This window comes from Gopherus flavomarginatus, chromosome 2, assembly GCF_025201925.1.
Source record: "Gopherus flavomarginatus isolate rGopFla2 chromosome 2, rGopFla2.mat.asm, whole genome shotgun sequence".
Taxonomy (NCBI): domain Eukaryota; kingdom Metazoa; phylum Chordata; order Testudines; family Testudinidae; genus Gopherus; species Gopherus flavomarginatus.
In genome coordinates, this window is record NC_066618.1 from 201,363,609 (window position 1) to 201,390,122 (window position 26,514).

The 26,514-nt window shown below is 42.7% G+C and overlaps 2 protein-coding genes across 3 annotated transcripts in view; one reads left to right on the top strand and one right to left on the bottom strand.

Annotated features, from left to right (window-relative positions):
* Positions 1-26,514, bottom strand: part of DOK6 (docking protein 6) — a 439,614-nt gene that overhangs the window by 331,683 nt on the left and 81,417 nt on the right. The gene's annotated exons all lie outside the window — the stretch shown is intronic.
* LOC127044256 (zinc finger protein with KRAB and SCAN domains 2-like) overlaps positions 1-26,514 on the top strand; it is a 618,075-nt gene that overhangs the window by 203,824 nt on the left and 387,737 nt on the right. The window contains exon 2 of the mRNA XM_050938864.1: positions 5,936-6,236. Within this exon, the coding sequence (XP_050794821.1) occupies positions 5,936-6,236 (301 nt within the window). The remainder of the gene's footprint in view (positions 1-5,935; positions 6,237-26,514) is intronic.

The following is a 26,514-nucleotide window of genomic DNA, read 5'->3' on the forward strand; positions in this document are numbered from 1 at the left end:
AACATCAGCAGAACTGTACTGTCTTGTCAATTGACTGAGATGTTCTCATTATTAAATAACTAAAGTTAAATAAAAGCATGATGTGAAGTAACAAGTCATGAGTTTCCATCAACAGACTTGCCAAGAAAAATAATGGCAATAAAGAAGATAATGCAATAGGTGAGAGTTGACGTTTATTTCAGTGAAGTATATCATATTTACTGAATTTTTATAGTGAAATTTGGCTTTTTTGGAAAAAATACTGTAGCATACAACAGAATCTTATGACATTTAGGGTCTTACTCTGCTCCCATTGAAATGATTGGCAACACTTGTGTTGATATGAATGTGACCAAAATCAGGTCTTGACATCCACTAGGCACCAGTGAGGTTACCTCTCCCAACATGGTGTGGGCTAAGTGTGTGTTTCTGTGTATCTCATTTTAAAATACATGCCTAAACAAATTCCATTTCCTGGAAATTTTAAGAAAGCTTCTGCCAGATTTTTAGCTTATGTAATTTGGCACAGCTCCATTGGTTTCAATGGATTTATACCAATCTATACCAGCTGAGACTTTGATTCACCGTTCTGATTTATTTCCACATGTGCTTTTTAAATTAATTTATTTTACATATAGATATATAAAATCATACATGTACACATATGTAAAATAATGCTGCAACATAGGTCTGCTGACAGTCATTCAACCCTACGGATGATAGGCAATAGCATCACCACCACAATAGCCCACCAGCCAAGAGCCCCACAGCAGAGGCTCTCAGAGAGATGAATCAGAATACCCCCTCCTCTAGCCTGGTATTGCCCCTTCTTGGGCTGATCCCACTGTAGAGTTGGGTGTGCATTCTAGTGACTTCTAGCTCATGTGCCCCCATAGTGCGCACACACACTTTACTTCATGAACATTAAGAATCTGATTTTCAGAGATGCTGAGCATCCAAAAGGAAAACTGAAGCCAGCGCTTGCTGTGGATGCTCAACACTTTTGCAAATCGGGTCCTAATTAACTAGACGGCACATCCTCTGTTTAACCAGTCTGATTGTTCCCGTCATTTAACATATGGAGAAATTAACACATGGAAAAATGTCATATTACAAAGCAAATGATGGTGATGGATTGATATGACTATACCTTAGCACATGACCCGCCATCATAATGTTGTGGTGACAGAGTTTGTGATGTGACTGGTACAAAACTCAGAAGCTGATATTCCTAACACTTCTTCCCAAATGCCATCAATATAATTTCTTGCCCATTGTATTCACTTTCTAGTGGTCATCCAACAGTGGTCCTCCCATGAGCCATAGGACTGCAGTTAGAATGACTCCATGTAGCCGTTTCCTGAGGCCTTCTAGTAGTGAGGTGATTTGTAGTCCTCCTCAGAGATCAAGCACATCAATTTTGTGACATCCCTAATCCCCACCTGACTGAGGAAATGAAAGATCTGCAAATTAACATATAACCTCCCACCTCCCCCCCCCAGCATTTTTCCTGTGACACCACTTTTCCTCTTACTCACAAACCTCAAATTACACGGTGCTCTTTCTATTTAAACAGTGGCCCAATCTGACAGCCAGTGAAGCACTTCTTCATCACTTATCAGAAATGGAAATTTATTCCATATTGCGATTTTCCTTTGTGACTCCTTGGGGATGCATAATGTGATTAAAAATGCTATTATAAAAGACCATCTGACTCAGACATCACCTTTCAGCATTTCCTAGTTCTTTGAGACTATCCTCACTACTTTTCTGTATAATATGCTGTCTTACAGACACACAGACAAAAGCTTTCCTTAGTATTGTGGAAACAGAATGGCACTATATGTACTGGCTGTTACTATTCAACTGAGCAATTTAGTTTTCTGAATAAGAAAAACTTTTATAAAGGCAGTTACATTGGAAAGGGCAGATTTGCAGTGTGATATTTTTAATATCATTGACTTTGGGGCCTGATCCTGCAATCCTTATTCACAGGAGTGATTCTCTCTCATGTAAACAGTCCTATTTAGTACTATATGATGGAGATTTTATTACAAATATTATTTGAATTGCAGGAACACCTAGGTTCTCCAGTCAGAGATTAGGGCCCATTCTGCTAGGCAGTATACACAAACACAACAAAAAAAGTGGTACTTGCCCCCAAATCATTACTCATGTGATTAAGGCTTTGTAGGACTGGGCTTTATATTGGGTTTGCCAATTACATTTTTAATAGAACACTTCTTTTGGATGTTATCAATTAAATTCTAGATAAAAGAAAAATATACTGGAAAAACTTATAAATATACCTAACTCAAAACTGAAATCTGTGCATCTTTCTTTTTAACTACCTTTACTCTTGTGTTTCCTTGTCTCACACTCAACTTCTTCTCTTATTTGATGAAGAAATAGAGCTGGCTGGGAAACCAAAACAATTTTTCATTAACCTTTTCATTATTATTTTTTCTCGCTGAAATGTTGTTGTTTCAGCAGAAGCTTCTCAACCAGTTCTTAAGCTGTGTTTATGACAGGACAATAATTTCCACAGCAACTGAGTATAACGTGACATACAGAATTATGATCTCACTGCAAGATTAGGCTACTAGGGCAAGAACCCTTATTAGAACATACATAACTTCACCAACAGCAAAAACGAAGGTAGAGAAATACTGAAAAAGTATATTTCCTTGCATGGCACTGGTTCCATTTATATCTGTATTTATTTTCCCTAATCTCTCCCTCCAGAAAGCTCTATTAATCTATAGTATTACAAATGAGTTAAAAGGTTTGTAATTCTTCATCCTAGTGGTCTCTTATTTATACCTTCAGATATTGTTGAGTGACAGTTTATTGTGAGATTTCACCTAGAATGGAGAAACAATGCTGGCATTGTTGAGTGCATATAGATAGATTAGCTAGAACAGAATAGAATTCCTAGCAAATTATGCAGTTTTAAATAAACCAAATTGTGGAGATACATTGGCACATATGGGCCTACAGTAATGTTTCCAACTACGGAATTTATTTCTTTTGGTTATTTATGCATTAATGAATAATTAAGCATCTTCCAATGTCAAGAATGAGCTCCTTAGGAATTTGTATACTATAGTTAATAGGATTATTTTCATTGGAATTTGGTAAGTACTACGTTAATGATTTCTCTAGTCATAGTTTTTTGTTTTGTTTGTTTTTGTCCATAAACTTCAACAGCAACATTTCTATTCTTACTTCCCTTCTTCCAATGTGGAATATTACCATTATTTTGATATAATTACTAATTAAAAGTTTTAATTAAATTAATTTTTATGCAGCAAGAGTAAAGTTACGGGGCAGCAGAGGAGGGGGAAATCTACAGCAAACACATTTGCAACAGGAATTAAAATCCACCTGCCAGGCTGTTGCTTTTTTAAAGTTCCCTGCTGGCAATGCTGAAAACAAATGCACTTAGGGGGAATGCTGTTTTTCAAGGCAAATACTTTCTGTGCTGCAGTAAGTTTTGTTTATATTAATTGTGTTATGCTTGCAAAAGAATAGCTCTTCAGTCAGACCTCCCCAGTGAAATAATCATCATTACGCCCAATTTACAGATGTTCCTGATTAGCGTTGTACCTAAGAATGAAAATCAACATTTCTACATAATGTTAATATAATTAAAACCCCACAACATGCAGATCATTCCAGTTATCAGAAGCAACACAATGGCTGATCTTACATTTTTATAGATGATTGGAAGTTAAATCCTGCTCCTGCAAGGAAGCATCTCCTGTGAGATGGTTGTGGGTACTCAGCATTTTGTAGAATAGGCTTTTGCACATATAAAAATTGTAAAGAGCTAGAGTTGGTTCCAAATCTCCCCACATCCCCATTTTGACTCCATCTTTCATGATGCCCCTGGCCTCCACTTATAGAGAGGAGGGGAGATTCATCCTTGGACATGGCACATATACACAGGACATATAGCCTATAGAGGAGAAAGGTGCTTGAGGTAATAATACTATAACTCCCATGGGGGAAAGAAGTAGTATTTCCAAACCAAATACTTTTACTTTGGGGAAAAACCATTTTAGTTTTCATTTAATACATTTTGGGATTTCAGCTGAAATATTATGATTTGAAAAATTAGAACTCTATGTGAAAAGCATCTATTTTGCTAAATAGGTCATCTAGTGAAAAACCCAATTTTACCTCAAAAAACAATTTTAACAGAAAAATGTTGACCAGCCCTGCAAACAGCCCTTTAGACATTGTGCTATGCTACTAACAAGTTACCCTATTAAATTTATTTTGGAAAGTATTCTCCTGGTTATTTTATTTTCCATGTTATATGACAGCAAAATGATACCAGGGGACAAAATTATATTGTCATTGAAATCAAGTGGATCTACCCCAGCCTAATCGAGTTCAGAATCTAGCTTGGAGGCAGTGGGGATGATTTTGTGAAAGACAGTATTGCCAATTCCAGGATTCAAAGATTATGAGTCAGGCTCCAAAAATCACCAGATTGACTGAAAATTCATGAGATTTTAGAAATAATAAAGGCGGGTTCTTCTATTTGCTTTCTGGGGTTAGGGTTCACATTTTCAAGCTTTTACTCACAAGCATGATGGCTAGGAAATATATTTTTCCTTTCAATGAAAGTTGGGATCTCACAAAATCATTGGACTCCAGGAGTTTGATCTTTAAGAAAAACAACATATCGCAAAACTCGTAATAAAATCATGAGAACCAGCAACATCAGAAAGAACATGCAGCCTCAGAAACAGTGTTATTTTCTAACTCCCCTGTTGTATTGTTTAAGGTGAAAAAGGATCTGCATCTCCTTTCACATAAGGAATAATTCCATAAAAGTTAGTGGAGTTACAGCTGGGTAACAATGGATTGATTTCATTATTTTTCATTGCACCTCTATAACATAGGTATGAAGCTCCCATTTTCTAGACAGAGAAATGAAGTCTCAAAGATCAAATGATGGACACTCACGTCAGAAAACAAAACTATGTCCAGAATTGATTTAGAACTTGGTTTTCTTGAGTCCGAGGCCTTGCCTGATCCACTGGAATAAAGAGCCCTGCATCCAAGTCATGTATCCTCTGTCTCATTTACCATTTGTATACAACATCAGGTAATGATGACACTTGCCCCCACCCCCTTAAATGCTGCACATTTGGGGATTTTGCTTATACAATATTATTATCCCCACATTACAGATGGTAAAACAGGAGGACTTGTCTCAGTATGCAGAGTGGTCTAGTGAATCAGACATTTCTAGGAGTTGAGAGTCTTCGGATCAAATCCTGGTTCTGACACTGACTTGCTGTGTGATCTCAGTAATAGTCATTTAATCCCTCTGATCCTCAATTTCTCATCTCTCATAACCCAGGGCCTGGCTACACTGGAGAGTTACAGTGCTGGTGGTGGGTTTACAGCGCTGCAACTTAGTAACCGTCCACACCTGCAAGGCACATCCAGCGCTGCAACTCTCTGGCTGCAGCGCTGGCTGTACACCTGGTCTGCTTGGGGTATAACGATTGCAGCGCTGGTGATGCAGCGCTGCTCATCAAATGTGGCCACCAAAAGCACTGTAATTGGCCTCCAGGGTATTAGGAGGTATCCCAGAATACCTGTTCAGCCACTCTGCTCATCAGTTCACACTCTACTGCCGTGGCCTCAGGTGACCCACTCTTTAAATGCCCCGGGAATTTTAAAAATCCCCTTCCTGTTTGCTCAGCCAGGTGTGGAGTGCAATCAATCAGTGACCATGCCTCCATGCTCCAAACGAGCCCCAGCATGGAACAATGGCGAGTTGATGGACCTCATCAGTGTTTTTGGTGAGGAAGCTGTGCAGTCACAGCTGCACTCCAGCCGTAGGAATTATGATACCTATGGGCAGATATCAAAGGCCATGATGGAAAGGGGTCATGACCGGGACATGGTGCAATGCAGGGTTAAAGTAAAGGAGCTGTGGAGTGCCTACTGCAAAGCCCGCGAGGGAAACCGCCGCTCAGGTGCTGCCCCCACGACCTGCCGTTTTTACAAGGAGCTGGATGCGATACTTGAGGGTGACCCCACTGCCAATCCAAGGACCACGATGGACAGTTCAGAGCAGGGAGAGGAGAGGGAGGTGGGGGGAAGGGAGGAAACCGAGAGTGAGGGTACTGGGGAGGAGGGAGACACCCTGGAGTCCCAGGAAGCATGCAGCCAGGAGCTCTTCTCAAGCCAGGAGGAAGCTAGCCAGTCACAGCAGCTGGAACTTGTTGGTGAAGAAGAAGCAGAGGAGCGGGTTCCTGGTAAGCAGCTTTTATTTTCAGGATGGAAATGTTTCGGGAGAGAAGGGGAGGTTATGGCTGCATGCATGCATGCCTAGATGTGGAATAGCCCATTGATGTGGTCTAACATGTCGTAATCTCTTACCGGCCTCGGTAATCTCTTCAAAAGTTTCTGCCAGAGCGTGGGCAATGCACTTGCGCAAGTTTATAGGGAGAGCCACTGTGGTCCTTGACCCAGTCAGGCTAACGCGTCCGCACCACTGTGCTGTGAGGGGTGGGGGACCATTGCTGCACACAGGCAAGCTGCATAGGGGCCAGGGCGGAATCTGCATTGCTGTAGAAGACCCTCCCTTGCTTCCGAGGTAACCCACAGCAGTGAGATATCTTCCAGGATTAACTCCTGTGGAAAATGTAGGGATAGTGTTCACTGCAGGTCCCCCCGCAACTCTCTGCTTTCCCCAACACACAGAAACCCCAGTGCAGCCCTGAACCAATCAGTTCTCCTTCCCAGATGAGCCGCGGCAGCGAGACGGCTTCCAGGATTAACTCCTGTGGAAAATGTAGGGATACTGTTTACTGGAGGTCCCCCCGCAGCTCTCTACTTTTCCCAACGCACAGAAACCCCAGTGCAGCCCTGAACTAATCAGTTCCCCTTCCCAGGTGAGCCACGGAAGCGAGATGGCTTCCAGGATTAATTAACTCCTGCACTCATTACCCTTCACTCACCATGTCTTCACTGCCGTGGGCTCTCTGTGCTGTGTTTGGTATGTGGAAATTATGCTAAAGTGAGAATGCAAACTCCTTCACTGTGATTATACACTATGCTGCCTCTGTTAAATGTTTCAATTTTTGTCTTTTTTCTAATAACAGTGTCCTTGACTACTGCTACAAATGGACTGGCCGTATCACAGACTGCTGAAAAGCTACAAAACCTGAGGAAAAAACCACGAAAAAGCAAAGAAGATATGGTGAAAGCAGTTATGAATCAGTCTGCCAAAGAGAGTAAGAAGCTACAGGACTGGAGAGAGAAAATGCAGCACTGGAGGGGAAGAGAAAGCAGGAGAAAGGAATTGGCTAAGAAGAAAAGCACAAAGCAGCTGATAAGCCTCCTGGCACGCCAAACGGACTGTATCCAGTCACTCGTAGCCACGCAGGCAAAGCACTACCATGCTATGCCCCCTCGTCACAAAGCTCTCTCCCTTGTGCCCCAATGTCAGCTCCAAACCCCCTTCTCCAGCATCCAGGTTCTTACCACCACCAGCCGCCCCCAACATCTGTACGTTCACCCACCAGCCCTGAGAACTACGACCCTTACCCTCTGCATTCAACCCCCATCACCATGCAGTATAGCCATCCTGAAGTGCAGCAGTCATTGCACAGCACTCCAGACAGGACATATTCAAACCTGTGACTGTACAGATCACCACCCTACCCCCTTGCCCTTTTCCTTACTTTCTTTTCAATAAATGATTTCTTGGCTTTTAAAACAGTTTTTATTATTGCAGAAAGTGAAAGATACCATACCCCAAGGAAAAAGCAGGCACTGCAAATCATTGTAACCATTGCACTTCACTCCCGTGCAAGGCACCAAACAGTACTGTTGGCTTTCAGCCTCAAATTCCTCCCTCAAGGCGTCCCTAATCCTTGTAGCCCTGTGCTGCGCCTCTCTAGTAGCCCTGCTCTCTGGCTGCGCAAATTCAGCCTCCAGGCGTTGAACCTCGGAGGTCCATTCCTGACTGAATGTTTCACCCTTCCCTTCACAAATATTATGGAGGGTACAGCACGCGGATATAACCGCAGGGATGCTGCTTTCCCTCAAGTCTAGCTTCCCAAAAAGAGATCGCCAGCGCCCTTTTAAACGGCCAAAAGCACACTCCACAGTCATTCGGCACCAGCTCAGCCTGTAGTTGAACCGGTCCTTGCTCCTGTCAAGCTTCCCTGTATACGGTTTCATGAGCCAAGAAGTTAATGGGTAAGCGGGGTCTCCAAGGATCACAATGGGAATTTCAACGTCCCCTACTGTGATCTTCCGGTCTGGGAAAAAAAGTCCCAGCCTGCAGCTTCTTGAACAGGCCATTGTTCCGAAAGATGTGTGCATCATGCACCTTTCCAGGCCAGCCTGTGTAAATGTCAATGAAATGCCCACGGTGATCCACAAGAGCCTGGAGAACCATAGAGAAATACCCCTTCCGATTAATGTAGTCGGATGCTAGGTGGAGTGGTGCCAGAATAGGAATATGCATCCCATCTCTCGTCCCTCCACAGTTAGGGAAACCCATTTGTGCAAAGCCATCCACAATGTCCTGCACGTTCCCCAGAGTCACGGTTCTTCTTGGAAGGATGCGATTAATGGCCCTGTAAACTTGCATCAACACGATTCCAATGGTCGACTTTCCCACTCCAAACTGGTTCCCGACCGATCGGTAGCTGTCTGGAGTTGCCAGCTTCCAGACTGCAATAGCCACCCTTTTCTCCATTGACAAGGCAGCTCTCAATCTCATGTCCTTGGGCCGCAGGCTGGGGGCGAGCTCCTCACGCAGTCCCATGAAAGTGGCTTTTCTTATCCGAAAGTTCTGCAGCCACTGCTCGTCATCCCAGACTTCCATGACGATGTGATCCCACCACTCAGTGCTTGTTTCCCGAGCCCAAAAGCGGCGTTCCACGGTGCTGAGCATTTCTGTGACTGCCACAAGCAATTTAGTGTCATACGCGTCAGATGACTCAATATCATCGTCGGACTCCTCACTGTCACTTTGGAGCTGAAGGAATAGCTCAACTGCCAAACGTGATGTGCTGGCAACACTCATCAGCAAAGTCCTCAGGAGCTCAGGCTCCATTTCCCACAGAAATCACGCTGCACACAAACCGTTGGGAGACTCACGATAGCGCCAAACGTGGAAGGAAAAACAGTGACTGCTGGGATGCGTAGCGATGCACCATGAGGCGTTGGGACAGGAAGCAGAATGACCCGCACCCTTCCGTCCCCTTCCCACAACCCACGGTGCCAAAATGGGACAAGATGCTCTGTGGGATAGCTGCCCACAATGCACCACTCTCAACAGCCCTGCAAATGCTGCAAATGTGGCCACACTGCAGTGCTGGTTGCTGTCAGTGTGGCCACACTGCAGCGCTGTCCCTACACAGCTGTACGAAGACAGCTGTAACTCCCAGCGCTGCATACCTCCAAGTGCAGCCAAGCCCAAAGTCTTCCTTTCCCACTGCTGATACACAAAGAATGCTAGATTCGACTCTAGGTCACTGTGTCTCAGTTTTTAAGCCCATCATTCCTAGATGCTCTTATACTGGTATAGGTATAAATGCCCAGGTAGACTTATTTCCTCATCTTTCCTTTTCCTTCCTTTCTAGGTTATTCTTCTGCATCTTATGTATAGAATTATGTTGTTAAAATCTCTCCTGAGATAACTTTGTACTAGCTACTGTTAGCAAGCATCACTTACAGCTGTTAGTATAGTTTGGTTGTTTTTTTCCCCTAACAAAAGACAGTGGACTTTGAAAAAAATCTCAGCCTGGAATTCTACAGAATACTAAATTAAAAATAAACAATGCACTCTGCATACACAGAAAGGCCCAAAGAAAGGACCCTCAAGAATTTTTGCAAAGTTAAATGAAAATGGGTCAGATTCAGCCTTCTTGTCACCCTACTAATATCAGGCATCAGTTTGGCACAGTGTATTGCGTGGTTCAAAAAAAAAAATCATTACAGTGCCAAAAGCAAACAGAGGAGCTTCTGGAAAGGCAGCTACAGTGGCTTCATGATCCATATACCGACAGGTTCTGTACCTTTGCAGAAAGGGAGGTCAGGACAGTACCGGCCCCCAACTCTTAGCCAGGCCCATAGAGGGAGCTCCACAGAACAGGGCATCCACAAGTGGAGAGTGATCAGGAAATGGGTAGGCAAGGGTTGGAGTGGAGATACACACATCAATCCTACTGGCCCCATGAAAATGGGCCAGGAAAAGCCATACAGACTCAGGATATATTCATAACCTGTTCCCACTACCACCATCTCTGCTATAGTTCCTGGGGTAACTTCTGGATGAGGGGGCCCTAGCTGCACAGTTCCAATCAATCTGCACTGCCAGGGAGTGGGGTGGATTGTTTGGGATAGAGAGCCAGCACAGAGGCATAAGATCAGGAGATCTATGAGACGTGGGGGATGGTTCTTTAGGTCATTTCACGGGTGGAAGGGTGGAGAAGAGAAAAGCGTGCAAATACCATACCACAAGAGGAGAACATAGAAGAAGTGTCCTCCAGAAAAATCTACCAGAAATGTACTCTGCTTAGTCCCCCCTGCAGGTTTTCCAATAGGAGTGAGTAACTGGGTCATGGGCTAATGCTAAAGAAATCATTTGACCCTTATAAGCCAACCCAATTTACCAGACATTCACCACTCAATATACCAGGCATTCGGAGCTTAATACTGAGGTGGTAACAGCATATAAAAAGACTGAAAACTTATTTTTTACATTGCTCCTGGCGTAAACATGCCATTTAAGATGTTAAATTATTCACAGTTGACTATTTGGACTATGGTTTATATATTATATGAGACAACACTTGAAAGTAATAAAAATTGGTATATTTGTGAGAAACAGGAGGAATGTTCCTCTAAAAACCTATGAATGTAATAGATTTGTGGAAGGACAAAGCAAAAAGACTGAAAATATTGTAAAAGTTTTACTTAAAATATAGACTGCTGGCAATTATTAGTTTATCCCCCCCACCCCCCTTTGAAAAGAATATGGTAGATCATATTGCCACAGCCTCTTCTTTTTATTTTACCTCTGAATGTTCATGCAATTTGAACACTGACAAGTTTGCATAGTGCAAATTTAGAGCTCCAAATATTTACTGTTTGTTGCCCTACATACAGGTCCATGAGGGAGTTTTAATGGAGTCAATGGGAATTTTGCCATTAATTTCATTTAAAGCAGCACTAATAGCTATTAGATAAAGTAAAAACTCCATAATGACACCACAAAACCTTAAGCACTATGTAAAAACATTTACGAAAATTCCAAACCCACAAATTATTGAGTAGGTAAAAACTTTTCAGTGTTTACCAACTCTTTCAAAAGAGTTACTTAACATAAACACCACACAGAGACAGTTTCTTTGAGTACAATACTAACAATTTTTGTAGAACTAATGAGGCCAAATTCTGTCCTTGATTGAATACAGAGAACCTTTAGTGAAGTCAAAATAATTCAAATAATGAGAAAGATCAGTAGAGAGAAAATTATATAATTGTCTTTAAAATCCAAAAGGGAGGTATAAGTGACAATGAACAAGACTATTTGGAATGCTCTATTTAATTGATTTTACTGATTTTCATAGATTATACAACAGAAAGAACAGGGAAAGTATTTCATTATCCAAGCTTCCTCTAAGAATTAGTGGCATTTTCTAAACAATTAAGAAAATATAAGACAAATTATTTATAAGGCATTATGATCACAAAATACACACCTTTTATTTTGTAGAATACCATTTTCATTACTATCTATATACTACAATTATTTCTACAATTATTATACTACAATCTGTATACTACAATTATTTACAAGCCCCTTGCTCGATCCTGTGCCCACATATGGAGGGAAGCTTGTGTTTCTGGGATTGCCCCTTTCGCCATTTCACTTCCCTTTATCTCTGCAAAATCCCAGCTCCAGGGACTCTATGGTTTTAGCTCCATGGAGATGAAAGTAATGGGTTGGAGGAGATCTGGGGAAGCAGCCTAGCTCCTTGCTTCTTGTAATCCCCTCGGGGAACAGACTAGAGCAGGATAAGACAGCTAGGGGCTGTAGCAATTTGTGCTGTCTCCATTTCATGTTATAGGATGTTCTTTTAGAGGAGCAGCCCTAGCAGGAGGAGCACTGAAAGCACAGGTGCAGGAGCCATGTTTCCAGAACCTGGCAGAAGCAGGTGCAGCTGAGTAACATGCCAGAGGCAAGTGACAAACTTACCTAAAAGGATCTGCAATGCCAGAGAAAGATGCTGCGGGAAGCCCAAGGAGAGAGGACTGTGTTCCTAATGGGCTGCAAGAAGGGTAGAACCTTGATCAGAGCAGTTGCTGACAGGGACAAGAGGCTGGCTGCTGGGACTTGCTGGCTCAGTACCCTGAGAAGGGGGCAAAGAAGATGCTGGGGCCATGGGGAAGCAGCCCAGGGAACTGAAGCAACGTTGAGCAAAGTTAAGGAGACACAGCAGGAGGCTGCTATCTAAAAGGTCCCCAGGTCAGGACCATGAATAGTGGGCAGGCCCAGTTCCCTCCCAGTCACCACTGGAGAAGTGGCTAGATTATTGAACTGAAATACTTCTCCCACCTCCTAAGAAAGAGGTGAGGAAACATGGATGGTGACATGGGCAGGGTCCGAGTCATGAAGATGACACTATGGTACTTGGACTGAGGCAGGTCTGCAGGCAGATACAATGATGGGAGAGGAACCACCTAAAAGGGGTGCACTAGCTGGCAGAAATAATCCCAGAGACAGACAGACAGGCTGATTAAGATTTACTGGGGCAGTGGGCAGAAAATATTTGGGCACCCCCACATCTCAGGGGCCCAGAAGCACCCGAAACGTGGAAGCCAGGAGAGGCATTAACCCTCACCCCCATTTGAAAAATGGGACGGCCATGCCCACTCACTTTTTAACATGGGAATAGTAGCCTCGGACAGACAATGTGGGAAGCGGAAGCAGTACGGGCACAGTTTGGGGGGGCATTGCCCCCCCAAACTGCAAGCCTAGGGCCAGAAGTGACAGGACCAGTGACACAGGTGTATGCTGCCTTGAGTACAAAGCCCAGGTGGCAGCAGGGGCAGCCTGGCAGAAGGTGGACTCACCAGGAGCTGGGCACAAACACTGAACGAGCCTTGGTGGAGTGTGGTGGCTGCTGAGGCCAGGCCAGCAGCAGCAGGAGCTTCCCTGGATGAGCCCTCCCTCCCAGCTCCTCACTGCTTGTGACCTTCTCAGGGCTCTCTGCCACCTCCCAGCTGGGGCAGGGCCTCCTTTCCCTGCAGAGCGCGTCTGGAGGTCCTGGGGAGGAGGCAGAAGGCCGGACCAGAACCCCTGCCCCTGGATTCTACCAGCAGCAACATGCCCTGGGCAGTGGGGACATGGGCCAGGGGCTGCTTTCTGGCATCCCGCCCCCCTCCCAGGGCAGGCAGAGGGTCCGGGGCTCTCCATAGCAGCCAGGCTCCCTGGGCAACTCTTACCACTCCCCAGCTCTGGCTTCCAGCTTGGCCAGAATGCAGCCATGGGGAAGGAGAGGGCAGGGCCACAGTTCTAGCACCAGTGGTCCTCCCATTTGTACCCAGGTTTTGGCACTCTTGCGAGGAGGCCCAAATTGACCAGGTCCATCGGGCCTGGGCCTTGTGCATTAATCTAGCCCTTCAGCCAGCAAGACACTGTTACACATCCGAAGAACAGATATAGCATAGACAATAGCACTACAATGGCAGTAGCTCAATAGCAGCTCCAAGAACTTCAAGAAATATTGTTTTAAAAAAATTCCGACAGTTTGTTACTTCCAATTCTTATTCTAATCAATTTTATGACAGTACTTCCTATCCTCTGTTAATTTTGAATATCTTCTTCATTCCCCATTGACTCAGTCTAGAATTTGATATTGTTCTCATATAATATTATGAGCAGGGAAACCAGATACAGTTTACATTACTGATTCTTGTGTGCACTTCAGAAACACTCAAGGCCAGATTGAAGTGAATGAGGCTGCTCGTGTGAATAACTGTTTACCAATGTGAGCAAGGGGGGAGGTTACAATCCCTTACATAATGGTAGTGTCAGATAAAAGAACCAGACTGGTTCATGGGTTCAGAATCATGGAGAATGAATTGTGAATTAAGTGTGAATTTCACAACAGCAATGTGCATGTAAAAATTCAGCTCCATTTCAAAACACGATCAGCCCTTTTTCCCTGCAGGACCCGACACAAAGTGAAAGATAGTAAATGGCAGAGCGGCATCTCCACCAACTATGAGCATTTCATTTCAGTCATACAGTCTCCTCATCGAATATATAGAAAGATGCTTATGGAATTAACTGATCAGTAATATTCCTTTTATGGAGTTTATTTTAGTTTTAATCCAGAGGAATACACGCTATCTCTCTGAGGAAAAATGTGTTGCATCCTTTAAGCACACACATTTGCAAGCTATAAATCATCTATAAGCAATCTATTTCCATAAAAAGGATGAAAGTCTGAGGTTTTTTCCATAGAAACCTGGCAGATTTGAGAATACAGTAACTGCTGAGGGAAGATTACAAAACCTAATAAAATCCTCACTCCAGCTTCATAGCAGGTGTTAATAATATGCAGGAACTTGATGTTTCTGCCTTCTGCATACAAATAATTGTGTCATTCAGCCAGTTCTGTTTACTTGCTTATGCTCCAGAGTCCTCCTATGGCTGGCGACCACCATAAATTGTTGACATTTGTCAGCAGTCTTGTGAATAGAATAACTGCATTCTTTAACAGGTCCTTACCACTCATGTGCTATCTATGTGACAGTTTGATGGGTAACTAACATAGTGGTTTTTAGATCTCTCATCCATAGATGCGTGCCTGACAGAATGACTGAATAAGGCCTAAGTGCTTCTTCCAGGAAAGGAAAAGACACAAAGCACTAGAGACCTGACAAAACAGAAACCTCTTCTCAGTTTATAAGTTTTATACACTCAAAAGAAAAGTTCTGCAAACATGGCTTTAGAGCCACCAGAGCATGAGCTTTTAACAACTTGCAAAATTATGTAGCTCAGAGTGCAGTAGTTCCTCTGTGTTTTGGAAGGTGAGGGTGAATTGATGTTTTTCACTCTAATGCAAGAAAAGTTTGTAGGTTCTTTTATCTTCAACTTGCATTCATGAAATATCACACTCCTAGATGCAGCACGTAGCTCCTTTAAAAAAAAAATAAAATAAAAAAAAGTCACAGCCCTGCATTGTAATTTGATATGTGACCCTTTTTAACTCTCCAGGTACTTCCCACATCTTTATATAACTATAGCAACTATTCTACGCAGACAGAGGAGGTGAAGGGTCCATCATGATCATAGCTACAGTAACTCCTCACTTAAAGTTGTCCCGGTTAAAATTATTTTGTTGTTACGTTGCTGATCAATTAGGGAACATGCTCATTTAAAGTTGTGCAATGCCCCCTCTAGGGTTGTTTGGCAGCTGCCTGCTTTGTCCGCTGCTTGCAGGAAAAGCAGCCTATTGCAGCTAGCTGGTGAGGGCTTGGAAACAGGGTGGACCAGCAGCCCCTCTATCAACTTTCCGTTCCCCTAAGTTCCCTGTGCAGCAGCTGCCCAGTAGGCTAGCAATTGCAGCTGTCCCTACACCCACTGCTGTGTGATGCTCCTGCCCTCTGCCTTGGAGCAGCTCCCCGAGACAACAAAACAGGCCTCAAACACAAACATGTTCATAATTAGCTGGAAGTTGGTCAGCTATTTTGACTCGTTCTTCTGTGTTGTTACCAAATTATACAGGCTGCAAGCAAAAGGGGCCTCCTTGTAAGCAAACTCTCCCAGGAAATAGTAACAAGATGAGATGTCGCATATTATATGGTGGAGAGCAAGCATTCAACCTATGCTTATCTGCCTATGAAGTCAGACAAGATGCAATGATAAGAATGTACAGGATTTAAATTCTATAGTGACATTCCCCCCACCTCCCAACTTCCATGGCAGCAAACTATTCCCACTCACTCCATCAGCCAAAACAAGCAAGAAAACACTGTAAATTTGTTAAATCATGTATGTTGTTTGACTAAGTGGAATAGTCTTGTAAGATATAAAGTTATCCCTTTAACTTGTAATTGCATATTGGCACATGCATCCCTGAATATCCAGCAAACATTTTTTCCCATCGGTATTCAGACATCTTGCCAAAGAGAGTAGTTATTTAAGCCATCCAGCAAATTTATTACAGTATTTGGTTCCTTTTGACACAGTACTATTCATTAACAGAGCTTGATTCTTTTTTTCTTTAAGTCTAGACAAAGCTAAGTAATTTGTGGCTGTTGTAGGAGAGAGATACTGCAGGTTTTGATAAGTGGGGCTCTCTGCTTCATTTCCAGCCAAGCTTAGAAGGAAATGGAAAGCAGGAAAACAAAGCTTCCTATAGCATGGAGAAGCTGTCTACCCAAACAGGGAAGATAAGAGTGAGGAATCCTTCCTAGTAGACAGGAAAGACACTTGTATCTGAAGATGAAATTACAGATGTTGAATAATTACCCATGGTGCGCAAGACAAAAGACTCATCAGGTAAATGTGGCCCATGTAAATCATATGGTATTGTGCCACACAATTCAAAAGTAACTGCAGATCCTGAAAGCTATATATAAAGAGTCATTTATGCCTTATTCTGAGGATATTTGAAGGATATCATTGGTTTCACAACATGCACTCCCCATAATATAGCATGTCTGTGTTCATACATATTACATGGGCACATACACACATTAAGACTTTTTCTTCTTCCTTTGATAATTAGAAACTCAGGATGGATTTCTTCCAGATGTACTGGCAGTATTCATCATACCCTGTCTCCTCCTCCTAAGAATTTTTCACATTTCAATAAGCTTTATGGAGAAAACAAATGTGCTTCATTCTGTTTAGAAATAGGAAAAATTAAAGCCTAAGTTAAAAAGTTGTCTGAAATACCAATTTAGCTTCTATAAATCAACGCCCTCTACGTGTACACATTTTTTATGATGCTGAAGCACTGGCACGTCATTTTCTTTGTGCACAAACTCAAATCTATGGGGCTGGAATGTTCTTTTGAAGCCAGATCTAGGGACCCAGAGCCCAGTGGGCTCAGGGTCTCCATGGGGGCTAGAGGACCTGAAAGATCCTCTCAGAGTGAAGTGCCACTCCACTGAGACTGCTTCAGCCCACTGGCTGAAATAACTGTCTATAGTCCCAACACACTACTATTAAAGGAGGCAGGGACTGTAGGATCCATGCAGCAACCACTGCTTTCTAAGACTGCCCCTTCCCCAGCCTTTGTATATTGCTATGAAGGGTATATGCACTTTTATGTGACTGGTACATTTACCTAGTGCAGACTATTATTATTTTGTTTTGTTTATATTTTTGTAGTGCCTAGGAGCTCTAGTGGATCAGAACTGCATCATGCTAGCTACTATATAACACAGACCAAAAAGACAGTCCCAGAGACTTTAAATCTAAATATAAAGGCATGTCAGCATATCATCAGCCTAACTGTGGTTGAAGGATTTGAAGGAGGATAATGAGGGAGCTTTGCCGATGCATATGTGGAGCTTCTCCCAAGCATGTGTGGCAGCATGGCAGAAAACAAAAACGTGCCTGTTGGAAAAATCTAACAAGTGTGCAATGGAAGCCAGCATCGTGGGCTGAACGTAGGCAGAAGGTGACTTTTTGATGTGTGGCACAAAACCTGTGCATCACATAAGTCCCATCCCGCTTAAGCCCTCAGAACAGCCCTTTGGTATATAGACTTTGTGCCAGCCCATTGTACCGTGATAAATTTCACCCAGGTTGCCCACCATCCCAGATCACCATCTCCAAAACCAGCTGTTCCTTCAAGCAGTAAAGGTGTACAAGTTTCCATGGCCAGGTAGACAGATGTTGATTTTACCCCACAGTTATCAGCAGAGATGCACAACCATTCAGTAGACATTTTCAGGATGACCTATCTGGTCTTTGTTCTATTTTAGCATTTACCATTATCAGGTGGAACAATATTGAACTTTCATTGTCTTCCAGTCTCCATATTGAACAGTAAATCAATTAGCACCGAATTCTACAAAGTTATTGATCATAACCTTTCAACCCAAAAGTACAGAATAATTAAAAATGCATTACATGCAACACACAGAATTCCAAACTAAGTGAAACACTTTGAAGTAAAAGTTAAAAGTTGCTGTATTATAGTAAAAACTTTCCATTATACTCAAAGCACTTTGTTCGTTTGTTTAGGCAAATATTTAAACAGTAGACATGCAAACAGGAAAAATGCAAAGGCTAAGAAATGTCCTTCCTCAGCAAAAACACAGTAAAATGACATATGTTTTCTTCTGTGGGCAAGAAGTAAGAAATTCTTCCAAAAACTATCAGACACATCATCTCAGCTACCTGATTTTAGGCACTCAGATTTGAAAATTGAAGGTTTAAGGTTTTGATTTTTTCTGCTTCATATAAACTTCTTTTATCTGCAAAGTATGTGAACATTATCTATTTCCTGATAAAATCTGTGGTTTAATCTTAGAGGCCCCAATGACTCATGAAAATGCTTTTTCCATGAGAGAAACTGTGGTAAATTGGCAACAAAATCTATCAGTGTGTTGTTCAGCATTTACAATGATCTAGCAGCTGCATCTAGCCAAACCAGATCAATGAGAAGGCTCCAACTCAGAATTATACTGAAGTGTGCATTTATGAAGCATGATCTTTCCCCCGCCTCATCATAGCAGAGCAACATGCCTAGTGGAGAGACCATGGGACTAGCACTATCTCTAGCTCTGTCACTGGCCTTCTGGGTGATCTTGGGCAAGTTATGTCACCGTGCCTCAGTTACCCCATCTGTAAAATGGTGATAATGTTGTAAAGTTCTTTGAGATCTACCGGTAAAAAGCACTGTGTCTTTTGATTATTACTTAGCATATATACTGCAAACCTAGGTGAAACTATAACTGTCTAAATGACTTCTAACTCCTACCAACAAACAATTCTCTTCCTGGTAAAAAACTAAGAAATTAAATGTCAAAAAAACTTTATTAACACAGAATTAAGTTTTCCCAGTGACACCTTTTCCCCTTCTAGGAGTCAAGTTCAGCAAAACACTGAAGCTGAACCAAGAAACCAAGAAACCAAGAAATGCAGAACCTTATACACACTCTTAACTTGTCCCTCTTTGAGTGATGCCTCAAAAAGCTGATAACATACATCTTCATGCTCTGCCTCTTCACTGTAATGGACAGGTGCTACCTGCATTTACCTTCTGCCCAAACACTGAGCTTATTCTCCTATAAGCGTGGAATTCTAACAACCACTTCATATTCTTTTACAAGCCCTTTACGCTTGCTTGCAGGAGATCACTTAAACCTATACTTTCCATTACCCACGATTAAATCCACAGACTGCTCTCATATCCTGCTTCACTACTGGCAGTCCACACATCAAGAAGACTTCCATTCCGTTACTGACACAACCAGTAAAACTTCATATTGAAATGATTTAGATTGGAACCTCATGATACACATGCACCTTGTTCCTTTGATCACTCACATGGGAGTATTCAGACCCTGATCTCTTCATATCACAATGATAGCTTTGTGATGCCTCTCAAATAAATCCCCAGATCATCTCATATTACAATTATAGCTCTTTCAAACTATTCCAACGTATACCTCTACCAGCTACACCTAACATAGTGACTGCAGCTGAAAAATTCATGCAGATAGTTCCTAGTACCTATTGCCATCTCCAGAGGGAAAAAAATTATGTGAGGGTGTTTACCTTAACCTCATATTTCCTGGTTTTCCAGAAGATTGAGTTTTGCTGAACTCAAACATCTGGAAGGTCACAAGCTATCAACAGGCACTTTTAATTTTGTATTAACAAAGGGTTTTTTTTGCCATTTAAGCATAAGTAAGGCTACAATTTAGTCATGAAGGTCACAGCAATCATGGATTCCATGACTTTACCGGACCTCTGTGACTTCTTCCATTTCAGCTGTCAGTAGCTGGAAGCGGGACTGTGTGCCCCTGTCCCGCTGCAACTGGGGCTGGATGGCTGGACTCTGCGAGTCCCTGCCCTGCAGCTTGCGGGGTGGGGAGCTGCAGCCGGGCTGTGCGCTTCTGTCCTGCAGCTGTGGACAGCCTGAGAATGGGTGCTGTACACCCCTCATGGCTGCACCCCCTGCTGTGCCCAAGTCCTGCGGCTTCTGCAGTGCACCCCCCTTGCAATGTTCCAGGGCCATTCGCTAACACTTCCCTGTCTGTGGCCAGGGCTCGACAGGGCCCTCAGCTGCAGCCAGCTCCAGAGGTGGGACTGTGAGCTCCCCATTGCGCCCCAGCTTCCATCGGGGGCTAAAGCTGGGGCTGTGTGCCCCTTCCTGGCAGCTGCATTGGGGGCCATGTGCCCCCCTCTTGGCTTCCCAGAGCCATGAGCGCCCTCCCCCAGCTGCCACCTGGGCTTGGCAGGGGCTGCAGCTGGCCTGTGCACCCCTGTCCCCCAGCTGCAGCCACTGGATCTGAAGCTGTGCTCCCCGCCATGGCAGGAGTCTTGGCCTGTCAGTCGCGCCCTCCTCCCCCCATGAGACTCCATTCCTCTCCCTTACTTAGCCCTGCCCCTAGTTACTTTTAGTAAAGTCATAGACAGGTCATGGGCTCCATGAATTTTTGTTTATTGCTCGAAACCTGTCCGTGACTTTTACTAAAAATAACCATGACAAAATCTTAGCCTTAATTATAAGCTTCCTTAAGAACATGACAACTTTTATTAAACTCTTTCAATCTATTTTTATATAGCCAAAGAAGAAGTAAGATCAGCTAGAGAGCTCCTTATACTTTGCCTTCTACAATGACAATTGCTTTTCCTTTCCTCCTGCCCCACATGAGCTCTCAACTATGAATATTTTCTAGTTTATAGAATCATGAGGTCATCTAGTCCAACTCCCTGTTCAAAGCAGGACTAATCTCCAGACAGATTTTTGCTCCACATCCCTAAATGGCCCCCTCAAGGATTGAACTCACAACCCTGAGATTAGCAGGCCAATGTTCGAACCACTGCTCTTCTTGAATAAGATGCCTGCAAAATAACTGTAAAAGAAATTCTTAATAATCTTAAATCTTGAAGCTATCTTGTCATGACACTGCAAAATTGATTCAAAATATCATAGGTCTTAACAGGATCTTATCAACCTGAAAAATGAGGTCTGCCTGAGAGTATTGTTCCAGTTATAATATGAAATTGGCTTTTCTTCTTCTTGGTGTAGCCACTGAGGGAGGACAACAGTGCAAAAACTTCATACCCATGCCCTTCTCCAAGGTTGAATCACTACTGGAGTTTAGTGGGCTCTGTAAGCACAGAAGGTAAAAAATATACCTCTTCATCATCTGGTGGAATCTAGCCCAGGTAATCATTCACAGCATTTTCTATTGAAAATGAAGGCAAGTCACTAATCATTCAGGTTGAGATTTTCAAAGTACTGGAGAGAATTCAGGCATGCATCTTTTTGTTCTGAAAATCTCAGCCTCCACCAACACATGAAGTAAAATTCTCATTCAGTCAGGAATGAAACAGAACATCAGATGGCACCCAATCACACGAGGACAGCTACAGTGTTATGCACACCAAGCTTAACTACAATATCTAGTATTCTTCATTACTCTACAGCATATATTTCCTTTAATCTCAAACATTTCCTAAAACCTTGCATTCTTCATCTTTCTCATTGTGCACAAAGTAACCATACTGACATTAGAGAGAGAAGGTGGGTAATATCTTTTATTGAACCAACTTCTGTTAATCAGAGAGACAAGCCAGAGACCTGAAGAAGAGCTCAGCATAGCTCAAAAGCTTGTCTTTCTCACCAACAGAAGTAAGCCCAATAAAAGATATTACCTATCTCTCTAATATCTTGTGACCAACACAGCTACTGCACTGCAAACAATACTGGCATTAGGCATGCTGACAAAATAAACTGGCCTTGATGGATACTCAGTAAAGCAACTGCTGACAAACATCCATTTTAAGCATGCACCACATGAATATTGTTAAAGTTCTTTCAGTGCAATACAATACACACAATTATGCAGACAATGCAGTTATGAATAATTACTCCAAAAGCTCTGGCCTTCACAGCTAAACTAAATAATAATACTGTGAAGAAAAGTACTAAAACTACAGAGAATTTATTTTCAATTAGTTGCTGCCATTTGACTTATTGGGTTTCATAATAAATAGTTTAAGACTCAACATATTTCCAAAGCTCTTCACCGTTCCAAAGCACTTTCTACTAAAAACACTATGAATCAGTGATTTGTAGCATCATGCAACTGCAGAAGCAAGTTTTACTAGGCTTTGCTCCAGAAGTTTACCTTAGTTATATAATGCAATTAATTACATTGAGGATTTCCTATGTCAGCAGTGCTCTTCTTGAATTTTTGGCAGTTCCAATTTAATTCTAAAGCACAATTTTATATTACTCATAATTTATGAATCTCGACAGACCAGTCAGTGGGTCCACCAAATTCACTCAAAGCCAGATTAGCAAAACTATCATTGTTTCTAAAAGATAAAAGCTCAGCCAATAAAAGAATGTTTGTCACATATCCACAGTTCTTTATAATCAAATAATACTACATTTGAAATGTGTGAAAAGAAAAGTATGTGAATGGTGAGGAAAAAAAATCTATTTACAGATGATAATTCACTGCTTCTTGCATAGTTCTCCATATTTATTATTCACAAAAAAAATTATGGATTGGAGACATCATTCAAATTTGATATTCCTTCAAAGGTAATTATAGCAGGATTTGGTGTGGAATACAGAACTGTGTTTATGTAACATCAGGAGCACTCGGATACCACTCCAAATAACATGTGTCCATCATCATTAAAAACAACTGTTGGAAAAGTATTCACAAGGGGAGGATAATCAGTACAAATCACACAAAAGCCCCCCATTCTTTCCCAAAGTAAATGACTGCATGAAAAGACATTTATTTTTCTAAATGTCACTAAAGCTTGATAACAGATCCTTAGTCTAAAACAGAGATTGGTAACAACTGCCTACATTATTCCTTTAGGGTACATCTACACTACAGGATTATTCCGATTTTACATAAACCAGTTTTATAAAACAGATTGTATAAAGTCGAGTGCACGCAGCCACACTAAGCACATTAATTCGGTGGTGTGCGTCCATGGTCCGAGGCTAGCGTCGATTTTCGGAGCGTTGCACTGTGGGTAGCTATTCCATAGCTATCTCATAGTTCCCGCAGTCTCCCCCGCCCCTTAGAATTCTGGGTTGAGAGCCCAGTGGCTGATGGGGCAAAAATCATTGTCGCGGGTGGTTCTGGGTAAATGTCGTCAGTCATTCCTTCCTCCGGGAAAGCAACGGCAGACAATCATTTAGCACCCTTTTTCCCTGGATTGCCCTGGCAGACGCCATAGCACGGCAACCATGGAGCCCGTTCAGCTTTTTTTTTTTACAGTCACCGTATGTGTACTGGATGCCGCGGACAGAGGCGATACTCCAGCGCTACACAGCAGCATTCATTTCCTTTTGCATGATAGCAGAGATGGTTACCAGTCATTCTGTACTGTCTGCTGCAAGCGTAATTTGGCAATGAGATGATGGTTCTCTGTCCTTCTGTGCTGTCTGCTGCTATCATGGGTGCCCCTGGCTGAGATCGGCCGGGGGCACAAAAGCAAAACTGGGAATGACTCCCCGAGTCAATCTCTCCTTTATGGTTTCTAAAAATAGAGTCAGTCCTGCCTAGAATATGGGGCAAATGTACTAGAGAAGCAGTGTATCAGAGAGTACAGCTGCTCTGTGTCAGATCCCGCAGAAATGATGAGCTACATGCCATTCACGGGGGGATGCCCCTGCAACAACCCCACCCATTACTTCCCTTCTCCCCGAACCTTCCTGGGCTACCGTGGCAGTGTCCCCCCCATTTGAGTCATGAAGTAATAAAGAATGCAGGAATAAGAAACACTGAGTTTTTAGTGACATAAAATGAGGGGGAGGCAGCCTCCCGGTGCTATGATAGTCCGGGCAGGACATTAAGCAGTGTGGGGGAGAGGAGCCCAGCATCCCACTGCTATGATAGTCCAGGCAGTACAGAACCTTTTCTTTTCACATGAAAGGGAGGGGGCTGATTGAAGCTCAGCCCCCAGTTGCTATGATGAAGACGGTTACCAGCCGTTCTGTACCATCTACTGGGAATGACCGGGAGTCATTCCTATTTTCACTCAGGCGCCCCCAGCCAGCCTCACCTGAAGCCAGCCAGGAGCACTCACGGGTTGATAAGAAGGACAGTTACCAGTCCTACTGCACCATCTGCCAGCGGGGAGGGGAGAGGAGCGGATACTTCTCTTCACTGCTGCAGCATCGCGTCTACCAGCAGCATGCAGTAGACATAGGGTGACATTGAAAGAAGCCAAGAAATGATTTCTTCCCTTTTCTTTCACGTGGGGGGGGGGTAAATTGACGAGCTATTCCCTGAACCACGCCGGACAGTGTCTTTGACCCTACAGGCATTGGGAGCTCAGCCAAGAATGCAAATACTTTTCGGAGACTGCTGGGGACCGTGGGATAGCTGGAGTCCTGAGTACCCCCTCCTTCCCTCCATGAGCATCCATTTGAGTCTCTGGCTTCCCGTTACGCTTGTCAAGCAGCACTGTGTAGCCTGTAGATTTTTTTTTCAAACGCTTGGCATTTCGTCTTCTGTAACGGAGCTTTGATAGAACAGATTTGTCTCCCCATACAGCAATCAGATTCAGTATCTCCCATACGGTCCATGCTGGAGCTCTTTTTGGATTTGGGACTGCATTGCCACTTGTGCTGATCAGAGCTCCACGCTGGGCAAACAGGAAATGAAAATCAAAATTTTGCGGGGCTTTGCCTGTTTACCTGGCCACTGCATCCGAGCTGAGATTGCTGTCCAGAGCGGTTACAGTGGTGCACTGTGGGATACCGCCCAGAGGCCAATACCGTTGATTTGCGGCCACACTAACCCTAATCCGATATGGTAATACTGATTTTAGCGCTACTCCTCTCGTCGGGGAGGAGTACAGAAACCGATTTAAAGAGCCCTTTATATCGATATAAAGGGCCTCGTAGTGTGGACGGGTATAGCGTTAAATCGGTTTAACGCAGCTAAAATCGGTTGAAACGTGTAGTGTAGACCAGGCCTTAGATGCATTAAAGGAAATACAGGAAAACTAATGCACTACAGAGTAATGACATTTTCCTTGCAAAGAACTGAATAAATATGTTTATAGATGAGGAAGAAGGTGGAAATCACTGAACTCCATGCCTGATGCTGAGCAAAAGCCAGTTTATATCTAGTATATTGGAGAAATTATTTAGTAACACTTCATCCGTTAAAAAATAAGCCGTAAGGTCAATCAACAGTCCTCAGGTCCCAATTGTCCTTCATTTTGAGAGATGTCCCTCAATTTAGACCCAGAATTATCTAATTCTGGAAAACAAGTACATTTTCACTTTCATTATTGTAATTTAGTTTAACACCAAAATCTTGATTCGAAAATGCTCTTATCTTAATCATAGAAATCCCAAATCATATTAAGCTGTCTGTACCATTGGTCTTGGGTCCTTACCTGAAATTTAATTACTTTGAAGTCCCATGTCACTTATTCATTGGCTTAGTACTATTTTAAAATACCTTTTCCATTCCATAAAATCCTATAGCCATGAAAAAATATCCAATACATTGTCACATGCTGGGATGTCGGAGCACTTGGACATATAATAGATCAATAAATCCCAAATGTCATGACAGCCACAATGATGCACTCCCTCTTCCAGTTTGTTTGTTTTTTTCTGATGTTATATACCTGTTTGCACAGGGTAATATTTACCACTTTGCAGAAGGCCAGCACAAAGTCTACGTGATACTTTAACCCACTTAAGACATAAAATAGGGAAGTCAGAGAGAAGAATAAGGCAGAGGGGAGATAAAGGGCATACCAGTACGGACCACACTAGTTTGTGAAATATGAACCTTCAAAAAGACAGGAATATCAAGTGATTTATAAGATGTGATAATGCCTTGCAACATCTCAGCACTGAGAGAAGATGTCTAAACTGCCTCTACTAAAGTGAATATTCTGTTTTCTATTCAGTGGCTGCCAAATACATGTGCATACAAGTAAACACTGTATTATATATTATAAGTGGAGATGATCACACTACCTTTTATAAAGGTTACCTGATACTTCCCAATTTAAGACCCTATTGTGGACATTTTGGGAGTCTGCATTAGGCTGAATTGTTTTGGAAAACTTCAGTAAAAATGCTTCAGTCATTTCCAAGAACAAGACTAGGGGAAAATATGTTGTTTTTCCTATAACAAAAAATTCTAGTGTCTTTTTTTGAGCCGCTCAAGTGTAGAAACTTGAAATTTGGCAGAATGGTGGTCTTTATGTGACTTTTGTGGCCTTTGCTATCCCCATGAAAATCGGCCTCAATTGAGCCAAGTTAGAAACCT